Genomic DNA, 24192 nt, shown 5'->3' with positions numbered 1-24192 from the left:
AAAAGAAATGAGTAGCTTTTCAATGAGTACCATTGCACTGGAGCTTTGACAGCTGATTAAAACCAATCATATTGAAGCATTGATTCTGGTGATCCATAGCCCAGCTGATAAAGCAAAACTTCAGTCATTTATAAATTTGCAAGACATTAGCTATGCAGGCTTTGAAGCAGATATAATATGGAAGATAAATAGCAACTGAGAACTTGGTCCAAGATTCTTTAGAAATGTGACGACTGAAAAGGTTGATCCGATTTGTATGTGAATACCCATGCAGCAGAATTCATCATTTCTGCTACTGCTGCAGGTATGTAATTGACTGTGTGGTGCTTTAGGCCTGAGAAATATGGAACAGACCTTCCACAATGATGCTTTGAAATGCTGCTCATGGCAGAATTTAAGCAGAAACCCAGGAAAAACCCCTTTGAAAATGCCATTTAAGGACCAGCTTTCAACGTGATGCAGACTGATATTGCCACACCACTGTTTGTGGAGCTGTGGAGATTTGTAGTTGATAGGATCTAGCTCTTCATATATTGCTGACATCTACTTCTGAGCAAGGGACCCAGCTCAGCATGCTGCCAGAGCACTGTGATGATTATCACCTGATGGCACACAGCTAGGCATGCACGAGGCATGCAAGGGTTTGGGGTTTTTTTAATCTGCTCAGCAGTGCCACAGCATATACAGCACACAAGATGATCTACTGTGTCTTCTGGTATGACACCCTGAAGGCTCTCAGAATCCAAGAATGAGGAACCACCTTGATTCCAAGTATGTGATGTATCCTTTTCCAGACAAGGGTCTGGGTTGATAACATCTTGAATAATTCAAATAACATTTATTTTTATACAGAATACCAGTAATGAGAGCTATAAACCCCAGGAATACCTAATTTTACCCAATATATACAACAGATCCCTCTTATGCTAGGCTCCAGCACTGCATATTCCACTGCAAGTTTATACAGCTCAATCCTTTCTTTATATAATATGAACTTGCCCTTACACTGGTTAGTTAAGAGATACAGGATCAAACTTAGGCAGGGTACGAAAAATCTGTTATACTCCCCACATTTTCAGGATCTTCTCCCAGGTTTAGATAATGAGTGGGGCATAGTGAATATCCCCCACAAAGCCAGTCTGAAATGACTTGTGAATTCGTTTCCATTTTCCAGGTGATTTACTTTTATTGATTAATAAGCTTTGGTGTTCGTCTGTTGTTGCCTCCACTAGTTCTGTTTGCAATATTTATAGCAATAATGAAAAGATTTTACATTTCATTTTCTTCATGAGTAAAGTATCTTGATTACACCCTTAGTCACTGTAGCACAAATTCAATATAAAGACTTTAATTACTTTTGTAATTAACATTAAATGAGTGGGTTTCTTTATTTCAACACAGACCTCAGTCTCATCAAATGCATGAAAAACCTTGGCATATTGTTTTCCTTCATTGTTATGACAAGAAGTTAAACTTTGCTCAGCTGGCCCTGTGGTGCAGTGCATTTTAGTGAACCAGTGTGCTGGGAAGGATGGATGCAGTCCTGGGCTAAAGAGAGGGCAAGGGAAGGACTGAACCACCGTATTGCACCAGTCACATCACATACATTTATGATGCAATAAACAGCACTATTGGGAAGCCTGAGAAGAGGTCAGAAGACCCTTCTGACTCTCTCTAGCCCCTCACCACTATAAATTGTATCAAACTAGTTCCAGTGTACAACGTGGGGAGATGGGAAACCAATGGGAGAAAATCTATTTCCAATCCAGAGAGTGGCCTCTGACTATATCACCTTGAAAGATCTGCAGCTCAGCGCTGCTGTTTGTCCTCAGTGAGAAGGCAAACCTCCAGTTACTTCACCTGGTTCCAAACTAAACACACTGAGCATTTTGTGCAAGAGAACAGCATAATAAGCAGCATGAAATGAAAATCTGAGAGTCACAGAACAACTGAGGCTGAAGGACACTTTTGGAGATTGCATAGTCCAACTCTCCTACATACTGCAGGGGTCATAACAGCAGGTTGCTCAGGGCCATATCTACGTGGGGCTTGGATATCCCCAGATATTTGGACTGTGCAAAATCTCTGCACCACCTGTTCCAGTGTTTAATAACTTTTGCAGAAAAAAAGTTTTTCTCATGTTTCAGTGAGATTTGCCTTATTTCAGCTTGTGCTCATCCTCTCACTGAGATGCGTCTGGCCTTTTCTTCTCCAGTCCCTCTCAGCAGGCATTTGTGCACATCAGTGAGATCTCCCTTGAGCCTTCTCTACTCCAGGGTGAACACTCAGCTCTCTTGGCCTCTCCTTGTATGACAGACACTCCAATCCCTTCACCATCTTCATGGTCCCTTGCTAGACATGCTGCAGCAGTTCCATGTCTCTTGTACTGGGAAGCCCAGCACTGGACTTCAAACTCCAGATGTGTCTCACTAGAGCTACTCAGCTCTGCTGAGGGAGAAGGATCACATTCCTCAGCCTGCTGGCAACACTCTTCCTAATGCGGCCCAAGATGGTGTTGGTCTTCTTAAACGCAAGGAGGCATTGTTGGCTCAGGTTCATCTTAGCATCCACACACATCCTAGGGTCTTTCCTCAAAAGCTGCTTTCCAGCTGCAAAACTGAGTTCTAGCTGTGAGCCCCCAGGCTGCAATGGCACATGGGGTTACTCCTCCTCAGCTGCAGGATTTTTCATTTCCTTTGTTGAACGTAATGAGGTTCCTAATGGCCCATTTCTCCATCCTGTCGAGGTCCCTCTGAATAGTGTCACATCCCCCTACTATATCAACTATTCCAATCAGTTTTCTGTTGTCTGCAAACCTGCTGAGGGTGCATTCTTCCCCATCATTCCAAACACCAATGAAGATGTTAAACAGTACTGCCACAATATTGACCCCAGGCATACATCACAAGTGATTTGCCTCCAGCTGGACTTTGTGTCACAGGTCACAATGCTCTGAACCTGGAATTCAGCCAGTTTCCTCTGCCAATCTGGCTGTACTTCCTCAGTTTGTCTATGAGGGTGTTTTAGAAAAGGGTGCTGAAAATCTTACTAAAGACAAGACAGAACATCTGATATTCTGCTCTCATCCATCAGCGAATGAAAGAAGGATATCAGGCTGGTCAGGCTTGATTTGCCCTTTGTAAATTCATGCTGACTATCCACAATCACCCCCTTGTTCTAGACGTATGTTTGGAAATAGTTTCCAGGATTATTTCCTCTCTCACCTACTCAGAGGTTGAGATAAGGCTGACAGTTTCCAAGATCCCTTTCCCTTCTTGAAGACAGAAGTGATGATTTCTTTCTTCAAGTCTTCAAGAACATCCCCTGACTGCCATGTTCCAAAGGTTATTGAGTGGCCTTGTAAAGACATCAGTCAACACCAGCTCATTTAGTACTCATGGGTACACTTTGTCATGTGCCAATAACTTGTACATGTCCAGTTTATTTAAATGTTCCTTGATCTGATCATCCTCTGCTGAGTCCTTGCCCCAGACGTTCCCTCTGGTCATCAGTGCACTACAGAAACCTCCTGGATTACTTGTGCCCTACTGCATTGCTCAACCAGCAGATACCAGGATGGTTTAAATTCTCCAAGGAAACCAGAACCCACAACTGGAAGAAGGCTTCATCTAATTCTTCTTCCTGATCAGGAAGTCCATAGCAGACACCCACAATATCATGACATTGGTTGGGCCTCAAATCCTGAGCTATGAACTTTCAGCTGGTTCATCAGCCTGCATATTCTGCTCTCTCACACAAAGGGCTTGCTATCCTTCCTATCACTCCTTCCTTGCTATCCTGTCCTGTGCTTCCATGGATTGCAGCACTCCAGTAGTATGAGCTATCCCACCACTTCCCAGTGATCATGGTGAGACCATAGCCCTGCAGCTGCACCACAAACCTCCAATTCCTCTTGTTTGTTCCCCATGCCTTTAGAGCATAGGGCCATCTGGAGAGCCACACCCTTGTGCTGATTTCCCACTAAGGTATGAGAGCTTTCCCTAAATTGTCTTCTCTCAATCACATCCTTTTTCATGTGCATACACTTTGTGTGGCTCCTTCCTGCCCTGTTTTGTTGTTTGTGAGGTCCTGGCTGTCTCTATCCCTCTGAACCCATTGCCTATCAACCCATCAACCACTTCCTCACTTGGTCATGAATCATCATTTCTCTACTCCATTGTTCCTGTTTTAAAGCTCAAGTGTACTAGAGCTAAGTGTCAGTGTACTGAAAGAACAGCTACATGCAAGTTGTATATTCTGTTCTGGAAATCAGGGAAGAAGATGTTTGCCAGATAGAGTCTAACAGTACAAACTTCAGCGATGTACAGAGAATATAAATCCCAAAAAGCATATATGAGTTTGTCATACAAGCCATTCAGTGGCATGGCGTAACATGTGAAATAAATTAGAACTGGCTTAAATCCACAGTTACAACCCATTACATTATCCTCTTTCCTTGATAAACTCATATAAAATATTTTAGTTACACTTAAGCATTCAATTAAAAAAAGCATGTAAAAACCGATTAAAATTTGGCACAGACATAATGATATTATACCACACATTGATCAAGATAAAAAAATATAATTCTTAATAAAGATGTGGTTTTCAAATTTAAAATGAGGGATAACAGTAATATTCCTAATGCAGGAACTATTTGTTTGAAATCCAGATACACTGAGACAAATTCTCCTTAAAGTAAGCTATTTAGTCTTTCATAAATTTAGCGGATTTTATTAAATCGGATATAAGTGAAACACCTTATGGTAGCTTGTTATTCCTCCAAAACAGAAGCCTCCACCTCACCTTTACCATGCATGACAGTTCCCTACTTAACGGCACCAAGAAGTCCGGGTATCTTTGCATAAGCAGGCTACAAATGAAAAGTGATGCAATGACACAGTCTGGCATAATTTTTAATTAAGTGAGCAAATGTCATTCTTTGTCTGATCAAGCCCATGTGGTGCTGATTAATCATCATGGGTTCTTACTTATCAATCATTTGCATTAAACCACAAAAAAAATTTCCTTCTGCTTCATTTAGGATGTGAGAAATGTTTCAGAGACATACACAGTAATGTCTCCAACATACGCAGGCACAAAGTACTGCTCGACTGTATCATGAATGCATGAAGACCATGACTGATGAAAGCAAACCTCCATAAAGAAGGACTGGTAATTTGGCTTCACTCATCAAATACATACCAACTCCAGATTCACAAATCTGATTCTGATTCAAGTCAGAAGTCACAGAACATTTTGTTCACATACCAAAAATTCCTTGTATTTTTTTCTGCACTTCCAACTAGAGAGCATGGCAGTTACCCAGGATGGTAACAAGAAAGATGTTTGGAATAATTTAATATACAGAATAGTTTATCCACGCAAAGCCATTTGTTATAACACATACCTGAAAATGCTAAACAAATTAGAAAGGAAGAAGCTATTTTATATACTTATATTTAGAACTTGCATCAATCATAATTCCCTCTTGCAACCTATTAGAAGTGTTAATCAACAAAACCTCCAGAATGAAGATTAACTAATGGTATTTTCTATACATGCTATGTCACAGCTTTCTTACAGGCAATTCAATTGCAAATGTACTGTAAGAATTAATTTAGTCTTCTACTGTAAAAGGTTTAGGCATGGTCTTGTCATTTATTACAGGAAGGGGTAGATTTTCCTTCTCTCTGTGTTACTAACTTCTTCAACATGCTCAAACTTCCTAACACTACAAAAATTTAAATTTGGGAGTTTTGTCCCAAAACAGAGCTCAAGTGTCATCTAACTATTCAAGTAACAAGCACAATATTTCTGTGTTTTTCTGCATGAACTGGTGTTATGCTTGCTGTTCAGATAGCATTTCATTCTATAAATGCTTTACAATATTAAAAGCACAGTGTATTTTCAGTAATGTAACTGAAGGAGTTAATTATTAAAATTAAAAATTGCCAAAAAACTCCCCATGAATTGTCCTACTCTTCTATCTAATACCCATAGGCTTGAGAGACACAAGAAAAAGAGTAATCCTTCCAGGTTTTAAAATCTTCTTGAAAAAAGAAATAACTATAAACAGGGTAATATAGAATATATTGGCTCAAATCATATAATCTTAAATTTTCAAAATTGAGGGAAAATAGAAAGACACCAGTTCTGCCTAGATTGATATGGAAAAGGGATTATCTAGATTTTTTTAAAGGATCTTTCCTCCATTAGGATTTGGGAGGAACGGTCAGGAACTGTGCTGGTAGAACTGATGATCAAGTCAGTGGATATAAACCACACTCACTATGACCTGAAACCTCAGTCCTTCCGACATTTGTACCAAGTTACAACCAAGGATTACTTTCTTAATGACAGCCCTAAAGAGGACAGGATCTTGTATTCTCGTATGTCTAGGAGTCTGATTTACATCCGTTTTCACAGATGCATTAATATGAGGGATGATGACATTATACTGACTAACAGCATTTACTAAAACTACTTCTGTCTTTAAACTGGTACACTTCATGTTCAGACATTTGGCACCACAACTCTCAATATGAATAACTAGCCAGTGATTTTTAACTCATGCAAAAAGTTGGGAGCACCATTTCACTTCAGGTTACTAATCAGAACCCCAGACTACTCTTAATCATGTTTCTCCATTTAATATAATTAGCTCAGCTTGCTGGTCAATAGCCCTAGGAATAATTTTTTTCTGCTCGATGGAGAAAGAGATGCAGATATCCTTTCTAAAGGTGATGCAGACCAGAAACCTCACTTGCGTACTGTGAATTTGTGTATTTTCTTTCTGGATACAAAATGTACCTAAGGATACTTGTTGAATGACTTAGTTGAGTGAAATGGCAGAACCGAGCCACCTCTTTTGAGCCTCTGTATGCTTACTAGGTCTGTCCCTAGCACATATCTGGAGAACAAAAGTAGGTGGATAAAAGGCAGTTCAACAAACTTTGTTCTTAACATTATGCTCACAAAGTTGCCATGGTCACTGGCCTGACACACTTCCAAATGAAGATGATGCTGGATATGTGGTTTCAGTAAGACAAAAACCAGGAGGACAAAAAATGTTGCCCCTCCTGCTCAACCATCCCATCCCATCCTATCCCATCCTGTTTGATATATGCTAATTTTGGGTTCTTTGGAGGCAAAAATAAAACTTGAATTTCAAATTACTAATCGAACTTAAAACTTCTAATTCCTTAATTCCTTGACCTTAAAGAAATATTAGTAATTGAGATAAAGAATCAATTTAATCTAATTTTAGATGTCAAAAATGAAAGCAACCAATCTAAAGAAGTCATCTAGGGTTTCTTCAACAAGTAATGCTAGAAAAGGATAATTCCGTGTCTTTGACACCTGTCTGAAGATTAGGTGAACCATCCAAGATAATAGATGTTTTCTCCTTTTTCATGCTGGCTTAGGTAAGATAGAAAAATAATTTAATAAAAACCTATTTTTTAATGTGAATTCCACTGAAGATACATAGCTTTTGAGACTGGAGTTAAACAGCATGAATCTCAAGATGAAAAATATTGTTCCAAATACAATCAAACCTTTCCCCAATTTTTTAATTTCTTCCTCATATTTCTATCAAAGGAACTGCATTGTATGTTATTACTATACATTTTGTTCACTATGGAAGTACTACCTGAATTTAGAGAAGATTAAAGCAAGCAAGCATAAGGTGTCTAATTTCTGAGGTATGGATTCTGTGGACAGTATCAGAAAGGGGAGGCATTTGAATTTCAATTACATCTCACTTTCTGGTCTAGAGTGAGGCTGAACTGGAGCTCCCACTGCAGACACTTGGTTTTGTATAAGAGTTCCCCCAATCCTGTACACAAAGTGCTCTGCTACCCCTAAGAATGGAAGAGGTTGAGGATTTGACCCCAGGTTTCACCCTTTCCAGGCTCACACAAGGTTACGGGTTCACCCAGTTCTGATATTTGTGATCACACATCCTGAACTCAAGGAAAATTTCTGATAAAATCTGTTAGGCATACTTATGGGAAAAAATCTTACTTTGTTGAACCTGACAAAGACACTGTGAGAGGTTCTAGTTGAGAAAAATTCTGTATCTATGAAATAAGGTATTTTGGTATGAATAAAGCCCTTTGTAAGAGTCAAATACTGAAAAGCTAGGACACAATGAAATGCAACATTTAAAGACATGAATTGAGATGACTTTAAATACATTTACAGTTCCACTGCAGTGTTCTGCTGGACTGTGGATTACTGCAGCTGTCAGGTTATACCTCCACCAATCTGAAATATTACTTTAAATACCCTTATGAACATTCCTTAAAAAGAAAATAAGGTGGATCTAGCTCAAACATAGAGGCCAGTTTCTGAGCTTCCCTAACATCCCTTCCTGTTGTATAATAAACACACTAAACTCCTGCAGCTGATCTTTTCAGACATTGAGTCTGTCTAGAAGTGTTCTGAGTGGTAAATTATGCCTTCTAGGCAGATTTCCTAATAGGGATTTTTTTTTAAATCGTTTGTAATTCTTCTTGTGTTTTACAACACTTAAAGTCAAATTTTTGAGAGTTCAGAAACTGGCAGATGTAATCAAAGACTACCAAGCCAATACTACAGCTATTAGAGTTTCTGGGAGTTTTGTCATCAAGTTAAATGAAAACAAAAACCAATCTGTGCATCTAAAAAGCCCTAACCCCAAAATAGATTAGTATCAAGGAGGAAATATGTATTTGATTATTGATAATGCAAATGAATTAAACTACTTTCAAACCACAGATACCAAAATTACTATATGAATAATAGTTTCAAATCTAGAAATTTATCATATACACAAAACCAGCAAAATAAAGGCAGGTAGGTAAGGAAAATACTTTGAGAAAGAAAACCCAAGCTTTTATGAAAAAAATTGTTTAACTAAAAAATCTAGTAATATTTCTGCTTTAAGACCTTACTGACTTATTCATTACATTGATTCTTAGCCAACAATGAGGACAGCCTGTGTTCAAGTTCAACTGGCCATAAATACATGAATCTACCATCTCCTCATGGGAAGTCTGCTTTCTGTTTTAGATGCACAACTGCAAAAATAACGTCATCGTAGGCCAGTAATGGAAGACAGTTTATATGTGCATAATATTTTTCACAAATTCTTACGTCGTGGCTATCTGGTTTCAAGATGTTCTGGTTGTATTCTGGAACTCAGTGAAGGAGGGAGTGTGATGCAATTGAAGCTGCATGGAGAACTCACCTGATCCTGCCCCGAGGGCGCTCGGATTGCTCTGACATAAAACTTGTGCTGCTGAGGCGAGAGGCACTGCTGGTTCGGGAAATGGCTGACACATCACTGACATCACTATCTGACGATTTGGCAGAGACGTTATCACAACTTCTGTACTGATCTGTTTGTATATTATACTAGAGATCAAGAAAAGAAAGGGTGAGGAGTCTCATCAAAACAGGACGCATTCATCGAGACAACAAATGGCCTAAGTACAACAATTCTCTTTAACTGCTTTTAGATGTAACAAAATTGTATGAAATTCAAAGAAATGCCTACATTAAACAATGCCTTTATGTCTAGTGCACAAATCAAACATGTCCATTTATGGACAAAATAAGATACTTGGAATAAAATACAGCATTGGAAATTAAATAGACTGCTGGTTCTTCAGCACACTAGAACTAGAAAATAATGAAACATTTATATGAAATATTTATGCAGCAGACATCTCAAGCACATGCATACCCATCCATTTGGCTACAGACTCTTTTAAAAATTTTAAAAATATTAAAAATATATGCTATTAAATACCTGCACATAAAACTGCATATGAGCCTGAATGAAATATAATGCTACCTGAAGCTATTAGGGACTGATTTCAGTTCCTAAGTTCTATTAAAAAAGAAAAAAAGTACATTTTCTATCTCAAAACATCTCTTTGTATTGTGATACTAGAGGACTAGTTAGGCAGAAAGGTAGCTCAACAAATATAGTATTTGTTTCCAGGCAGATCAGTTCCCTGGTCTAGTTGCATTTACATCTATCTGCACATGCATAAGCACTAGCAGAAGACCCAGCAGGGGGAATATGTGGACAGGGGAAGAAGTTACTTCACTTTTAAAATCAACTTTGACACCACACCACCTATTACATAGTGCTCTTATTGCTCATATCATCAGTCAGACAGCAATCAGTTCAATCCTAGCAATGTCACACTTACCTAAATCTTCACTGACACAGATATGAGGACCAAATAATTGTCAGGCTCACAAAACTAAAACTCTCTGTCATTAGAAGAAGGTACTCTTGGCTGGAAAGCAACTAAACCAGTGGCATACTTCCCGAAGTACATTATGGGAAAACTATTAACACATAGGAGAGCTAGGCAGTTTTTGACATGACACTCTAGGGAGTTCATTTTCCAGATCTGTGCTCTGTAAAATTGCAAGGCATAAAAGTTTATTTATGAATCATACACAAATCAGTGACTGTGAATATCCAAACTCCAACTAGGCACTGGATTGCTGGATGAGTCACTCAGCAAATGCCATGACTTAATTCCAAAAACCTGGCAAACACAAGCTTGAGTTTGTACAGATGAATCTATCAGGTCTCTTCTCCTAAAGCCAGGTTTATCTTCTCTTGCTTCAGTGCCTTTCAGCATCTATGCTTGTGTACACTTGGAAACCTCTTGGTAAAACATTGAAGATAAAATGAGGAATTTAATAGGAGTAGAGAAGGGGAAGGAATAAAGACAATTCTAAGCATCAATTGTAAATATGGAAATCTGCAGGACAAATGGAGGTTATATAAATTTACTGTCTCAGTGTATTCTTCAGGTTATTAGAACACTGCTTAGCAAAAACTCTTAGCAGTACCCTGTGAGGGCCTTGCAGTGGCTTGAGTAAAAACATCTGCAGCAGAGAAAGCTCTGGTTTATTAAAGGCAACTTTAAGAAAGTGGGTAACAAACAAGGCTCAAGTTCTCTGATATTCAAAAATATTTTCAACTACAGTGAGAATTTATTGAGAGGTTCTCTTTACAAGTGACTTGTTGTGACTTTACTGAATATAAATGCCCAATGGGGTTAAGGTGAGACTATGCTGATATGTTTATTCAGATCCCCTTTTGTTAATGGCTTGCAGTCTGTTAAAAAATTTTGCTGCTTGCTGTCCTTCAGACTGCAAGATAAAATTGGAACTCCGAAATGGAAACACAAAGCATACTAATTCTTATCAGATCTAGCTCATAATAAGATATCAAATTTTTATTCTAAAGTGTAAAAAAATATTCAAAGCAAGAATACAAGTTTGAGAACTTTTTACTTAGGCTAAATATTCAGAGGCTAGAAAACTGAATTGTTAATTCCCTCCAGTATAGGTTAAACTGCCCCAGTCTCAAGACAGCCTTGATGTCTTATGCAAAATTCCTTAAGAATTCCTAATGAATCCTTCAAGCTACTCTAAATGAGACACATAAAAATATGAAAACCACCTGGACACATGGAATGATCTGGCATTCTATTAAGCTAAACAGATTTGTAACCTGCAAAATCATCCCATTAAATAATAAAATTTATGTTGATTTTAGTGAAATAGGGATTTCACCCATTCCATATATTTAAATTATACCTAGAAATTACTCCTTTGCAGTTGAGGTTTTAAAAACACTTTGTTTAAAATAAAACCAAGCAATCTTTCTCAGATGCATGGGGTTTCTTAAGCATAGTAACAGACTGTCTCAGAAATACCTCCATGTTTTATTTGTGTTTGCTGTAGACAATCTGACTTCTTCCCTCTGCCATTATAATGTCCAATTACCTCTCTTCCTCACCAAAAAGTCCATATTCTCTTTGTACCCTCTGGTTTGAGAGTGCATACAGTGAATCTGCAATGGTGGGAGACTTAGGTGGTCCCTGAGCAACCATGACATGCTGCTGGGGAGGGCAGACTCCCCCATCCAGAGAACCATCAAGGCCAGATGCAATGACTTCTGGAAGCTGTCCTGCTGGAAGCCTTTCTTCTAAGTATTCAGGGAGGCATAGGCTGCTGGCCTTTGTCCCAAGCCACACCCAAATCTGGCTCTTGAGCACTCAACTTATGGTTCAACAGGTGGACTGTGTATGTCATGAAGAAAATCCTTTGTTTCACTCGTACTGAATTCGCTCCACCTTTCAGGGGTTATCTACATGGGCTGGGGAAGATGGGGAGGAGGGAGAGAGAGAAAGCATCAAGCATGGTTTTGGAGCTTACTGGTTAGAACACTGGGAAAGTAGTTAGAAGTCCCAGTTTGTGTATCAGTGGCTGTTTAGAGATTCAGCTTCATCAATTGACTGCTCAGTATCAGTATGAAACCATTTATTGGTGCAGGGGCCTTCAGCCCAGGTATCATCCCCTGTAAGGGGGGGACTATATACATATCCTCAGTCTGTTTTGCTCCATATAGTCCAGCAGTCCGAAAAATTGAATTGTTTTGTGCATACCAGACTGGCTTAAAGGACAGTTTTTCATATGTTGGTAAACAGAGAATTTTACAGTGCGATGGGACATAAAGAAAAAACTGAATCCATGTCTTCTACTTGCCTTGTATTGCAATCACACAGCTAATGAAGAAAACATGAAGCATCCTTTCCTAAATGAGATTTTCATGGCATGGCTGAGCTTTCCCTACCCCTTTATACTGTATGCCAGGGCTGTGATTCCCAAGAAACTGAAAACCTTTTCCTTCACAGAAATAGAGATTAGCACAAAAAGTAGTGATGGTGAAAATTAATGCTGAGTGCTACATAGTTTACATTTTCCTACTACTACTTCTGGATTTAGCTTTTCCTTCCTATACCCGCTCCTTTTAATTCACTGACCTCTACAGAAGGCATACAAGTTTTCCTACCGATTTCCTACCTACCTCTGACACAATCTGATAGTCAGTCATCTCAGCTAACAGATGAACAAAATGAAAGAAATTTTGAAGTTAACTTTTTTCCCTTCAAACATAGAGAGAAGTAAATAGTACTCTTCCACAAAGCAGTGCTAATTAAAATGAGAATATTTTACTGTTGCAATACATCTGAATGTATCATTCAGAAGAAAAATAACATGGACTAAGATCCTCTTACATGGTATCTGCAATGAAGCAATGCCTGCAGGTTTCCAGCTGGGCTCAAAAATAATATGATACAGTTGTAGTGTAAAGCAGAAAACTGCTGCTCTTTATAACTGCACATATATTTGCAATAAATTTCCCCGACATGTTAGATTTAAATATTATATCATTTTGAAGCTTCGAAACAAAGTATATTTTCAGTGCAATCACTTCTCTTTCAACTCTGTATCTTAAAGCTTATGTAACATTCCTTTTCCAAGGTGCACTATTTATGACATTAGGAGAGTTGCTGAAGTTTGCAGCAACTTCAATAGCAATTACTAAGGAGTAGGTCTGGTTTTTTAAACATTAATAGCAGCTAGTTTCAAATGCCAAAAATACCTGCACTGTCCCTGCCTGCACTACAAAAACAGAAGTCTACAAACAGCTGGAATGCACTTCTTCCATTCACCTTACCACCAGTGGAGCTGTTACTTCTTGCACACCAGCAAAAGGAGAAAAAAGGGGTATGATGAACTGCAGATGTATTAACATCAATGGGAAGAATGCAGACATAAACCAAGAGTGTACTTACAAATAATTTTACAGCTCCTTAATGACTAACAATGTTAGCAATTTTACTGATTATAAGGCACATCTTAGAAGTCATTTAACAGTCCATTATAATTGGATTATCTTCCATATTAAGAGGTATTTCTATTTCTAGATTTAACTCCCAAAACCATGATGAATACAAGAGTTCAGAGCTTTGAAAACTGAATGAGTGTGCTGTCCTTTGACTACAAAAAAAGCCTCAGGTGATTAACCTTGGCAAATACATACCTCATTATGTGCTTAAAATGAGGAAATTAAATGAGAAAATAAAATGGGCATTAAAATGACGAAAAAGAAATCCAGACCACATTCATATATTCACCCAGGGACTTATGCAAGTCTTGAGGTTGCAGCTATCTTTTGAGGCACCATACTCTAACGAGGAAGTTTGTCAGAAAACACTGAATCCTGCACAAAGCACCTTGAGTTTTATGATTGCTCACACAGGGTTCCTCTGAATGCTGCCAGCATTCACAGCCCAGCAGTTGGCACCTTGGGGTGTTCAGGACTCATCACTGACTTCCATCAGTTTCTGTCTTAGGAGCAGCTCACACTGTGGTCCAGAGCCCACTAAGCACCAATGATTCTAAATAACTCCTCCTATAATTGTATCCAGCTACTATGAACACCGCTCAACCTCCGAACAGGGAACAGAAAAAACGAGCAAGTCAAACCAGGAGGAAACTGCAGTGAAGCCCACAGGTCAAAGGAATGGAACTCACTACATTTTGTGAAATCCAGCCAGTAGTGGAATGACTGCAATCTTAATATGACATAAAGAATTTTTTCTTCAAGGTTGGTGAAGGGGACCAAAGGAAGATTCTCACCACATCTATGTCCAAAAGCACTTTCCATACACAGCCCTAAATGCCTTGCCCAGCATGACGTAAAACTTAACATAATCATCCTCCTATCAGCCCAAGTATCCTACCCAGCCCCTCCTTTAGACATGAACTGTTAACACATAAGAGTTAAGACAGTAACTACTGAGTTAAATCCACAGTGCCACTGAATAAATGCATGATACACTTTTCTGCTAAATGCTTTTCAATCATATACAGTCTTAAGTCAGTAGTGCATCTAAATACAGAGTGATATCCTTTTAAAGTACATACTACAGTGCTCTAGTCAGTTACTCTCTTGAATAAACAGACCTTCCAAAAAAATGGAAAGCCGGAGCAGCTGCAGCATGGTGTTTGTGTTCTGTGTGTGGCATCTGGAATAAAAAAAACTTACTGTATTTTAAATTAAAAGGCTAATTAAGTTATACTGTAATTTACCTCTGTGCAAATCCAGAATTATGCCACCCATGTTTTGGTTCTCTCAAGCACTGAAACAGTGAAAATACGTGCACACTAGCCACTACAGCCTTACCAATACAAAAGAAAGAAGGCAGACATATTTAAAGCTCTTCTTTAAACCCTTTGACAAATCCTCAGAGGTCTGGCAGTTTTTTAAATTTCTTTTTTTGTTTAGCTTATTAGAAGTTAACTGTCTCACATAAATTATGGAGCCTTACCACTGCACTGGAAGGAAATGAGGATGTGAGCTCTGTGAAAGTCTCAAAACAACTAGAGTGAAACAGCCATGAAGATACATACAAATGTTGCAGGGTGGACAGTTGCCTGTTCAAAACCCATTAATGGATGTTCAAACCAGAAACCTGCATGGTGTATGCTTGGAAAACTATTGCTTGCTTACTGAAACTAGAAAATTGAGAAACTGAGTGGTAAAACCTACAGAACTGTAATGCATCAAAAATGGACTGGAAATTGCAAAGGACAGATCACAATATCTCTTAAAAAAAAGGCTTGTTTCAATATAAGAGAAAACTTATTTAACTTCCAGGAATTATTTTGTATATGCATAATTAACCATTGCAAATATGATCCAATCCCATATGGAAGGAAATTTTTTGAATGATTTAGAGAATTTTGTATGTAATGAAACAAGTGTATGTGCAAATGCTAAAATATTGGAACAATCAAATCCATGTGAGTTGATTGCTCTGAAATGCAGAATGGACTCTTTTTCTCAATGTGCAGCACAGTATAATTTCTCTTACAAATATATTTATTTTTTGAAGCAATGGGCAAACACTGTTATTTGGGAAAGAAAGAAGCATTTTGTTAAAGAGGGACAAACTCTACTTGCAACTGCTACTTCTTTCATAGTCAGTTAATATTTATTTTTCGTTATTCCAGAATTTCTATTACACCACTTAGCATTTTTTATTTTTTTATTTAAAATAAGTATTGTTTCTGCAGCTTTTGAAGACTTTTCACAGATTTTGGCAGCAGAGATTGGGTACAGTCTTTGGTTCTTAGAAGTCTGTCATCAGCTTTACCACACCAGCTGATATGACTAACAACATTTTCATTGAGCTGTCCAAATCTTCATGTGTCTTGGTTATTTTCTTGACTCTTTCACCATTTTCTCAGAGTAGCGAAAGACAGTAGCATAAGGTTTGCTTTGGTAACATTTTAAAAGTGAGGACTATCACCACAGTGAAATGAAGCAAACAGATGACCTGACAGAACCTATCAGCTGGCCAGTTTGAATATTGGCAATTTTTTAAACAGACTGAACATCTCAAGGGTTGTCTTTTTACAGTGGGAGAAGGGGAAAAGTTGGGGGGAGGAAAAGTGTTCTGAAGGTGTGGTATGATTTTTTTTTTTTCCCCTTCTTTTAGGTCTGTTAATAAACTTCTTTATATTCTTTTGAGTTTTGTGCCTGCTCTGCTTTCTCCTAATTCTTATGTCACAGAAGGTAAACAGTAATGAGTATTTTGGACCAAACCACTACACAGCCACATCACTGAATATCACAGAGTGTTAGAATGGGCTAATATAATTCTTTCTTAGCACTTAAAAATTAATTCTAGGTTGGACCATCTTATCTAGGACTCCAACATTATCATGAAGAAAATACATGAAAAGTTAAAGATTTAAAGTCCAGGGCAATTCTTCTTACCACCGTTTTAGCATGGAAAAAAGTACATGCCTGTCAGAACACAAGGTACTCCAAAAATATTTCTCAGATAACAACTGGCGGAGAATTTGCTTCTTCAAAATTTTCCTCATACTTTTAGATAAAAAATTCTGAATAAAATCATTTCAGTGTTCTTTTCATTTAGTACTCATTATACTTTCAATTTTGATTTAATTTCCACATGTATATAAAACCAAAAGAAGATCCTAGAAATCACAAGGTTCTAAGGATAAGAGAAATTTGTAACATTGCAGGTTGATGTTTTCTAACTACTATTCATCCATACATTGGATCTACACTGATCAAATAAGATAAACGTATTGGAGAGCAAAAATTATGCTTATGGTAAGTAGAGTGAGAATTAAAAAATATGTTTCAGAATGATAAATACATTTTCAATGTATTCATACATTTGTATATTTCAATACAAATTTCAATCAATCTGTAAGCACATATAATCTAAATCAGAAAACTGGCCTTTGACTTGGAACAAAGGTCTCTGGTCATACTGGCAAAAGTCCTCAGATTGTGTATTACCTCTCTCTCCTGAAAACTTTATCAACCCTATTCTGACTATTTTTTCTAACATGTTAAGTGGTTGGGAAGTACCACAGAGACACACTGCATCTCACCCTCTTGCCCTGAGTGGACCTCTCTTGAAGGTAATAGCAAACCCAGCAGCAAATGAGCTGTTCTAGTTAAACAAATTCTTGCTTCTAATAGAGGACCTAATTGGAAATTTCCATCCCAGCTGTTGAGTTTTTTTAATAGCACTGGTGTCCCACAATTTGGCCATTGAGGACCTAAAGCCTTGTTTGTCTTGTTTCTCTTCCTTTTGAGAATCGTTCATCTAAGTTCTTATTAAAGTTGTCTGCATGTTTAACTGCAACAAAGATCTTGAACCAATCTTTCAAATCTGTTAGATATTAAAAGTTACCCACCAAATTTCCTATTCAACCATTCCTAAGTAAATTTCTGATTTTGTTTTAGAGGAGTACCTCACTTATACATTATTTTAACCTGTATCTCCAGGAGCATCCAGCTCCTCAGAGCTTGAATTGTAAGCAGCAGTGCAGATGTGCAAGACATTTTCAGCAGTTTGCTTAGAAGCAGTTCAAATTATAAAGTTGTGGGCTATCATTTTAGCCTTATCAAGAAAACAAAATCCCTTTATATAACTTCATTAATGTAATTTCAATATATTCCATTTTCACAGAAACTCTTTACGCTTTTATTAGAAAAGGAAATCAAAGTAATCAGTAGGTATCTCAAGAAAGGAAATACTTTATCTCTGACATTATTAGGATGCAAAAAAATTATACAAATATGAGAACATCTGCATGGGATTGGGCCTAGTTCTGTCTGGCTCTCTACACATCAGACAGCAACAAGGGCCAACCTACTCTTTTATGGCCTACTTTTCCAAACTCCAGGGATTCGAAGTCTGAGGACTTCCTAAGCTAGAGGTAACAAGTCTTTGTTTAACAGCTGTTGAAGGATCTTTCTTTCCTGAACTAGTTTTTAAGTATTTTGGTTTTTACAGATTCATTTTAGGTGATGTCAAAGACTAACTCTAATGCACATCAGATGGGGGCAAAAATGATGCCAAAAAGCTATTACTTGAAGACATTTCTGTCAGACTTTAAAATACAGTGTTCTTGAAGGTTATATGATATTTTAAATAAACAAGTTTATGCCTTCAATTTTCAAGCCAAAGTATCAATCCAATACTACTGACTTTACCTTGGTATATTGCTCACGCTCATGTTCTTGGCTAGAACCAGACCCTGATGTCTGATTATAACGGTGCACTTTCATTTTCATCTGTCTCGTTCGCTCCTCCACTACTAAGCTTGCTGCAAAAACACACAATGAAAATCAATTAAAAATAGAGAAAAGTTTTTGGAAAAAACAAATGGTTTAGCAACAATTTTAGCTTATTTCCATTTCAACAAAACAAAGAAAGGTACAAACATGTAGAACAAGCAGGGTGTAAACACAGAACAAAGGAACACTAATGTCAAGAAATCAACCACTTTCATTGCGAGAATCTTTACCTGAAAATGGGCAGACATCCCAATTTCTACACATAATCAAGCTGGTGCAACAGATATGAAAAGAGTGAAAAAATTTAGGTAGCAGGCTGAATTATAAACCTGTTAAATATTCTGGATGCAGGGGACATAAATCCATGATCATCTAAGCATGTGTTTGTTTAAATGTAGAAAATATTACAGTAGCATTCTAAGAACTAATGCATTAAACTGGTATTAAAACTAATTTTAAAGTAATTAACTCCTCCTACTGTCTTGAAACATAGCAGTTTAACAGAGCTAAGACTATTTAAGAGAAATAATTTCTCCATTCAACCAGTCCTATCAAAATACACTAATCTTCTAGCAGGTTTTTTTTTAACAAGAAGTCCTTTAAAATCACTACTTTGCTCTGTCATGTTCACTTTTATTTCAAATAAATTTGTGTGTGTTTTTCATATTCCATATGGTGGTGTTTCTTTAAAAACAGAAATCTTACACCTTCAAGAAGTTGTGCTATAAAGAGCATCTTCTTCAATTTTAACAAGTTATGTCAACTAATATCGGCTGTGCCTGCCACAGATACATGACCTTGTACTAACAGAACGAGAGGTGTAAAAGCCCCTGGGCCAAGGCTTCCTCAAAATCAGTTAACCTTTGTGGTAGTGAATAAATTTCAGAAGGAACTATATATTCTGCTATTCTTAAACTTGCTAACATTTTAAATTCAAAGCAGTGCAGGTAACATCAATACCATGAAAACTGGCACTTTTTTACAGTTTTAGAACTAGACCCAAATATTTATCAGTAACTATTCTAAATCACAGGAGCATTCACTATATTCATGGTGGTTTAAGAGGTTATAACATCCCAGAACAACTTCTTTTAAGTTGGAATTTTTTAGTGTGTCACAAATTAAATTTTATTTGAGGCAACCTCCACAAAATCTTCTGCTTTTGTGTCAACCATGGATTTATATTACTCTCGAAAACAACTAATTTTATAAGTCAAAGAGCCCCTCCCCAGATCAGTGATGGGCAAGAGACACCTATATTAAAGCTGCACATAGTCAATTTGCAATCACAAAACACAGAGAATTTTAAATTACTGGAAAAGAAGTAGTTATGTATTTTCAATTAAGAAGTACTGAAGCTCTCATGTGTGGCTTTTACACTGTTAGTTCACTGGGGCATTCTTTACACATTTAATTCTTTTGTCTCTGCTTTGCCAGCACAAAGATACAAGGCCGAAAAAAAAAAGGCAGTACACTCAGGATTGGATATTTTAAAGTATAAGCTACTGCACAAATCACAATTGTGCCTGCATGTACCATTTGTAACATGCCTATGGAAATGATAGAATGTCTGTGTGCTGGTTGGGTGTGAAAAAATATACAAAGGCATCACCGTGAATTGCTTCCACATTTCTCATTTAAAAATAAGAAAATTAAGTACAACAAACTACATTAAAATTCTGCTACAACTACAAATTTAAGGCGCAAAATAAAGTTATTGTAATCTTCAATCTCCCATATCCAGAGTCCAATCTAGCAAATTCTGCACATGCAGAATGTCACACTGGGCCCAGCAATTATTCCAGATGACTAATTATGTCAGTAAATGTGTACCTTAATTGCAATGAGTCCAGTTCCACCATCAGATATGCAGGCACAGCTCCAATTACTTCAATGGAAGTTGCATGGAGGTATCTGAAGGCAAAATTGAGCACTTTAGGTGAAATTTTTAAAGATGGCCTCTTATTTTAAGGACAGATATGAAAGGATTAAGATATATCAATTAGGAACTGAAGTAAAAAAATGGATATCTTAATCCTATCATACATGCATGAAATAGACTGATGATACAAAATCAGAGGCAAAAATGAGACCCCTTTAAAAATTTATCCCTATATGTGTATGGTGCACAGATTAGAGTTACTCTAAAATATAACCCTTTCATTGTGTGAATTTTACGTCCTTTACCCTGTCAACTGTATGTTATACTAAATAATATATATGTTACCCTGTATTACCTGAGATACCTGAGAAAGAATGTTCTATTATGTAATGAAATGCTGTTTCAGAGGTTCTTTCTTCAGTCAAGATTGAGTAAATAGTCAACCTAAATACTGTAATTCTTGATTTTTGTTATGTTTAAATCCTTAAGCTTAACACGTTTATGTTTTCTTTTTATTTTATAAATATGATTATATCAAAGAACATTAGAACAATTAATCAGGACTGTGAAGTAAATCTAAATTCTCTAATGGAGAAAGTGCATGAAATAAAATGTAATTTAGCACCAATTAGCTGTGAATTTATTTCTAAGCATGCAGTTGCATGAAACTACTCTAGAAAATCCAACTGTGTTCTTTCCAGCTTTGTTTACCATGCACATCTGAGCATATGTTGAACACAGCTCACTTCAGTGATGGAAAATTTTATCTGCCTGACTAGTGGCCTGGTAAAACTTTTACATGTTAATCACGAGAAGCAGAAAAAGAGGTTAACTGGAGAGCAAAAGCACATTAGCAAAACTGTAACAACCATAGGTAACAACACCATATGATCACATCGCTTTCTTGAACACAGCTGGTTACCACAGGTAACAAAAAACTGACATAAATTGTACTTCAAAAACTTAGCCTGCCTCTTAGAAAAATAAGGATCTACTTTCTTTTAGGACCCCAATATTTACAGAGTGATTACTGGAGGTGTTGAGAGGCAGAACTACACAGTAATTTAGAGATCACAGCACTGTAATCCCAAGACCTTTAAATTCTAGAGTGGCCCTAGAATAAAAAATGAAGATTTACCGTAAGTGTCTCAAAATAGTGGTACAACTACAATCAATATCAGGTGTGTAAACATGTTATTCTTTGGGTCAGAAGTCACACTTCAAAGAGCTGTAACTCTCATCTCTTCAAGAGCTGATGATTCGGACGTGAGATTAGTCAGTGTAAAAGTAATTGAGAGAAGAGAACTCATTGATCAGACTGCTTAAATAAAGGGTGCAGCTTTATAGCCAAAGATTTTACTACTAGTAAAGCACGGGAAGGTTAACAACAATGATGTACATAAACAATCAAGCCATGCAGGAGATAAAAGACAGACATATGAATGGAATCAAAATGTTATATTTCAATTCCATTAATCTATATATAAACCAGTCTGACTCCTGTAATCCCAGGTGTACTGGGTCTGGCTGGGATGGAGGCAGTTTTCTTCACAGCTGCCTGTTCTTCCAGTTGTGACTAAGTGTTGATACCACACCAGCGTTTTAGCAATCACTGAGCCGTGCTTGTACAGCACCAAGGCCTTCTCTGTTCCTCATGCTGCAGCCCCCTGCCCTGTCCTGGCTTCCCCCTGCCCCCAAGTAGGCCATGAGAGGAAAAAGGTGGGACAGGTGACTCCAACTGACCAAAGGGACCATTCCATATTGTATAGCATCATACTCAGAAATAAAACTGGAGGTAGTCTACAATATACAATTTTGTAAGACACCATTTAAAAGAGGCATGGAATAAACTAAAGAAAATAGCTACAGATCTCATTTGCAGCCTGCAATCTACCCTCAAAGAAAATTAGGACAAACTAACAGTTGTTTTTTCTTAAAGGAGATATCCACTTAATTTTTCTAAGACTTTACCCATTTACTAAGATTTTATTGCTAGTCATATTCCTTTTAATATATGAGCATTATGTCAAGATTTACAGAGTTAACATCTGGTGCCACTTTGACACTTTGAGGAGTTGACAGCCCTCATCTTTATTATTATCCTCAGAAAACTACTATAGGCATGTTTCAACCCCTAAATGCTGTTTAACTGAGGCAGAAGTTAGCACTGGCTAGAATTCTAAATGTTCAGAATATATCTACCTTTTCAATTACATACAAAATAACACCACAATAATCGATATACTATACTAATATATTAGATGTAGTAGGGCAGATAAAGTTCTCCTTTTTTCTTTAACCAAACTTTTCTAGACAGATGTGTCATATGGCATATTTCTGTTATCCACAGAATATGAATCTAACAATTCAAGAAATACAACTTTAAAAGAAACTTGCATTTGCATCAACAACAGACCAACCCTATGAAAATCATTGAGAGCTGCAAAAGCAGCACTAATAGTAGTGGCCAGTGCAAAAGAAACAGAAGTAATTTTAAGGTCTAAAGTTCTCTAAGGTTTGAAAGGGTGTCTAAACTTTATACGATATGGAAAATTTCTCAAATGACATGATGCCTTAACACCCATCTATTAGGCTGACAGCAAAATGTATGAAACTTATGTGGGATCTTTTAGATAAAGATTGTACCACGGGCAGCAATAATGAACTAGCAAGGAACAGCAAAAATGCTGTAGATGCCTTTCTAGCTCTAGTTTTTTATTCCTGAGCTTTAACTCTTTAGATATCCACCTCTTTCATATTGCAACATTCATCAAAGAGACTCTATATTCTGAAAATTTTGGAAAACAGTGCATTTTGTCAAAAAATAACATCTAATAAGAACCCCCTCACACATTTCAAAAACAGATAGGTAAGTCAGATAAGTAACAAGATACATGTTTAAAAAGTCAGGTGCTTAAGCACAGGAGCAAATTTCCATCACTTGCAGTCATTAAGTGAAAATAACTTTCTAAAGGACATTCTTTCTCAAAACCAAGTATGGTCTTAATGCCAGAATGACTGGTGACAGTATCTGTGATTCCAACTGATAATTATACTGTGCTTTTCTAGATGGTAGAAAACCTATGGATGTTTTAGCACTGGCTGTACCATTTTTTGTAATGATGAAGTCTGCAACAAACACAGATTTTTTTTTCTTGAGGTACTTCATATTTCTGTTCAAGACAGTCAAGATAGAAAGAGGAGGTGCAGGCAAACAGTATGACTTGAAAAACCTCCAAGTCTTACCTGCACTATTAAATGTCATAGTAAGCTACAAGAAGAAATTGGCATCAATATTTCAGATAGCTGTAACTCTTTCCAGAATATATCACACATCCATCCTTTATGATGCAAACTTTAAGAGGAAAAGTCTAGAAGTCTAAAATGGCACAAAGATTTCTTACCTAATGAAGTACTGAAAAATAAGTTGAAGTGAAAATTTATCTCATAAACAAATCTCATAATAACAGTGTCTCTGGGGCAAACCCAACAGGTTCAGGCAGGGGACCAGAGGACTGCACTTATTCCAGAAGCCAAGAGAGGTCTGACCTATTTTTCAGTTTCAGTCTTCATATTAAGAAGAAAAGTCAAACAGTGAAAAACAGCTACAGCTATAGTGCAGTGTAGAAGTATGTACACAGCCTTTCTATATAGTAAAAGCCAGGAGAATCATCTGTCTGTGCAACTTAGATGCTCTGTGGATGGGAATCAGGGGAAAAAAACCTATCTGGTTTGAGGAATTATATATGAAATAATAATAAAAAAAATCTGGTTTGAGCAGTGGCAGCTGAAGAAGAAACTCAGAGGA

General features: G+C 37.2%; 1 protein-coding gene across 47 annotated transcripts in view; it reads right to left on the bottom strand.

Annotated features, from left to right (window-relative positions):
- RIMS1 (regulating synaptic membrane exocytosis 1) overlaps window positions 1-24192 on the bottom strand; it is a 316131-nt gene that overhangs the window by 53680 nt on the left and 238259 nt on the right. For 33 of the 47 annotated variants that reach the window (XM_032104763.1, XM_032104765.1, XM_032104774.1 and 30 more), the window contains 2 exons: window positions 18419-18531; window positions 9236-9402 (listed from right to left, as the gene is read on the bottom strand). The exons of the other annotated variants lie outside the window; for them this stretch is intronic. In XM_032104763.1, the coding sequence (XP_031960654.1) occupies window positions 9236-9402; window positions 18419-18531 (280 nt within the window). The remainder of the gene's footprint in view (window positions 1-9235; window positions 9403-18418; window positions 18532-24192) is intronic. 47 annotated transcript variants of the gene reach the window in all.

The sequence above is a fragment of the Corvus moneduloides genome, chromosome 3 (assembly GCF_009650955.1).
Source record: "Corvus moneduloides isolate bCorMon1 chromosome 3, bCorMon1.pri, whole genome shotgun sequence".
In the NCBI taxonomy this organism is placed as follows: Eukaryota; Metazoa; Chordata; class Aves; order Passeriformes; family Corvidae; genus Corvus; species Corvus moneduloides.
Note: the sequence above shows the minus strand (reverse complement) of the source record. Positions and strands in the feature narration are given on the sequence as shown.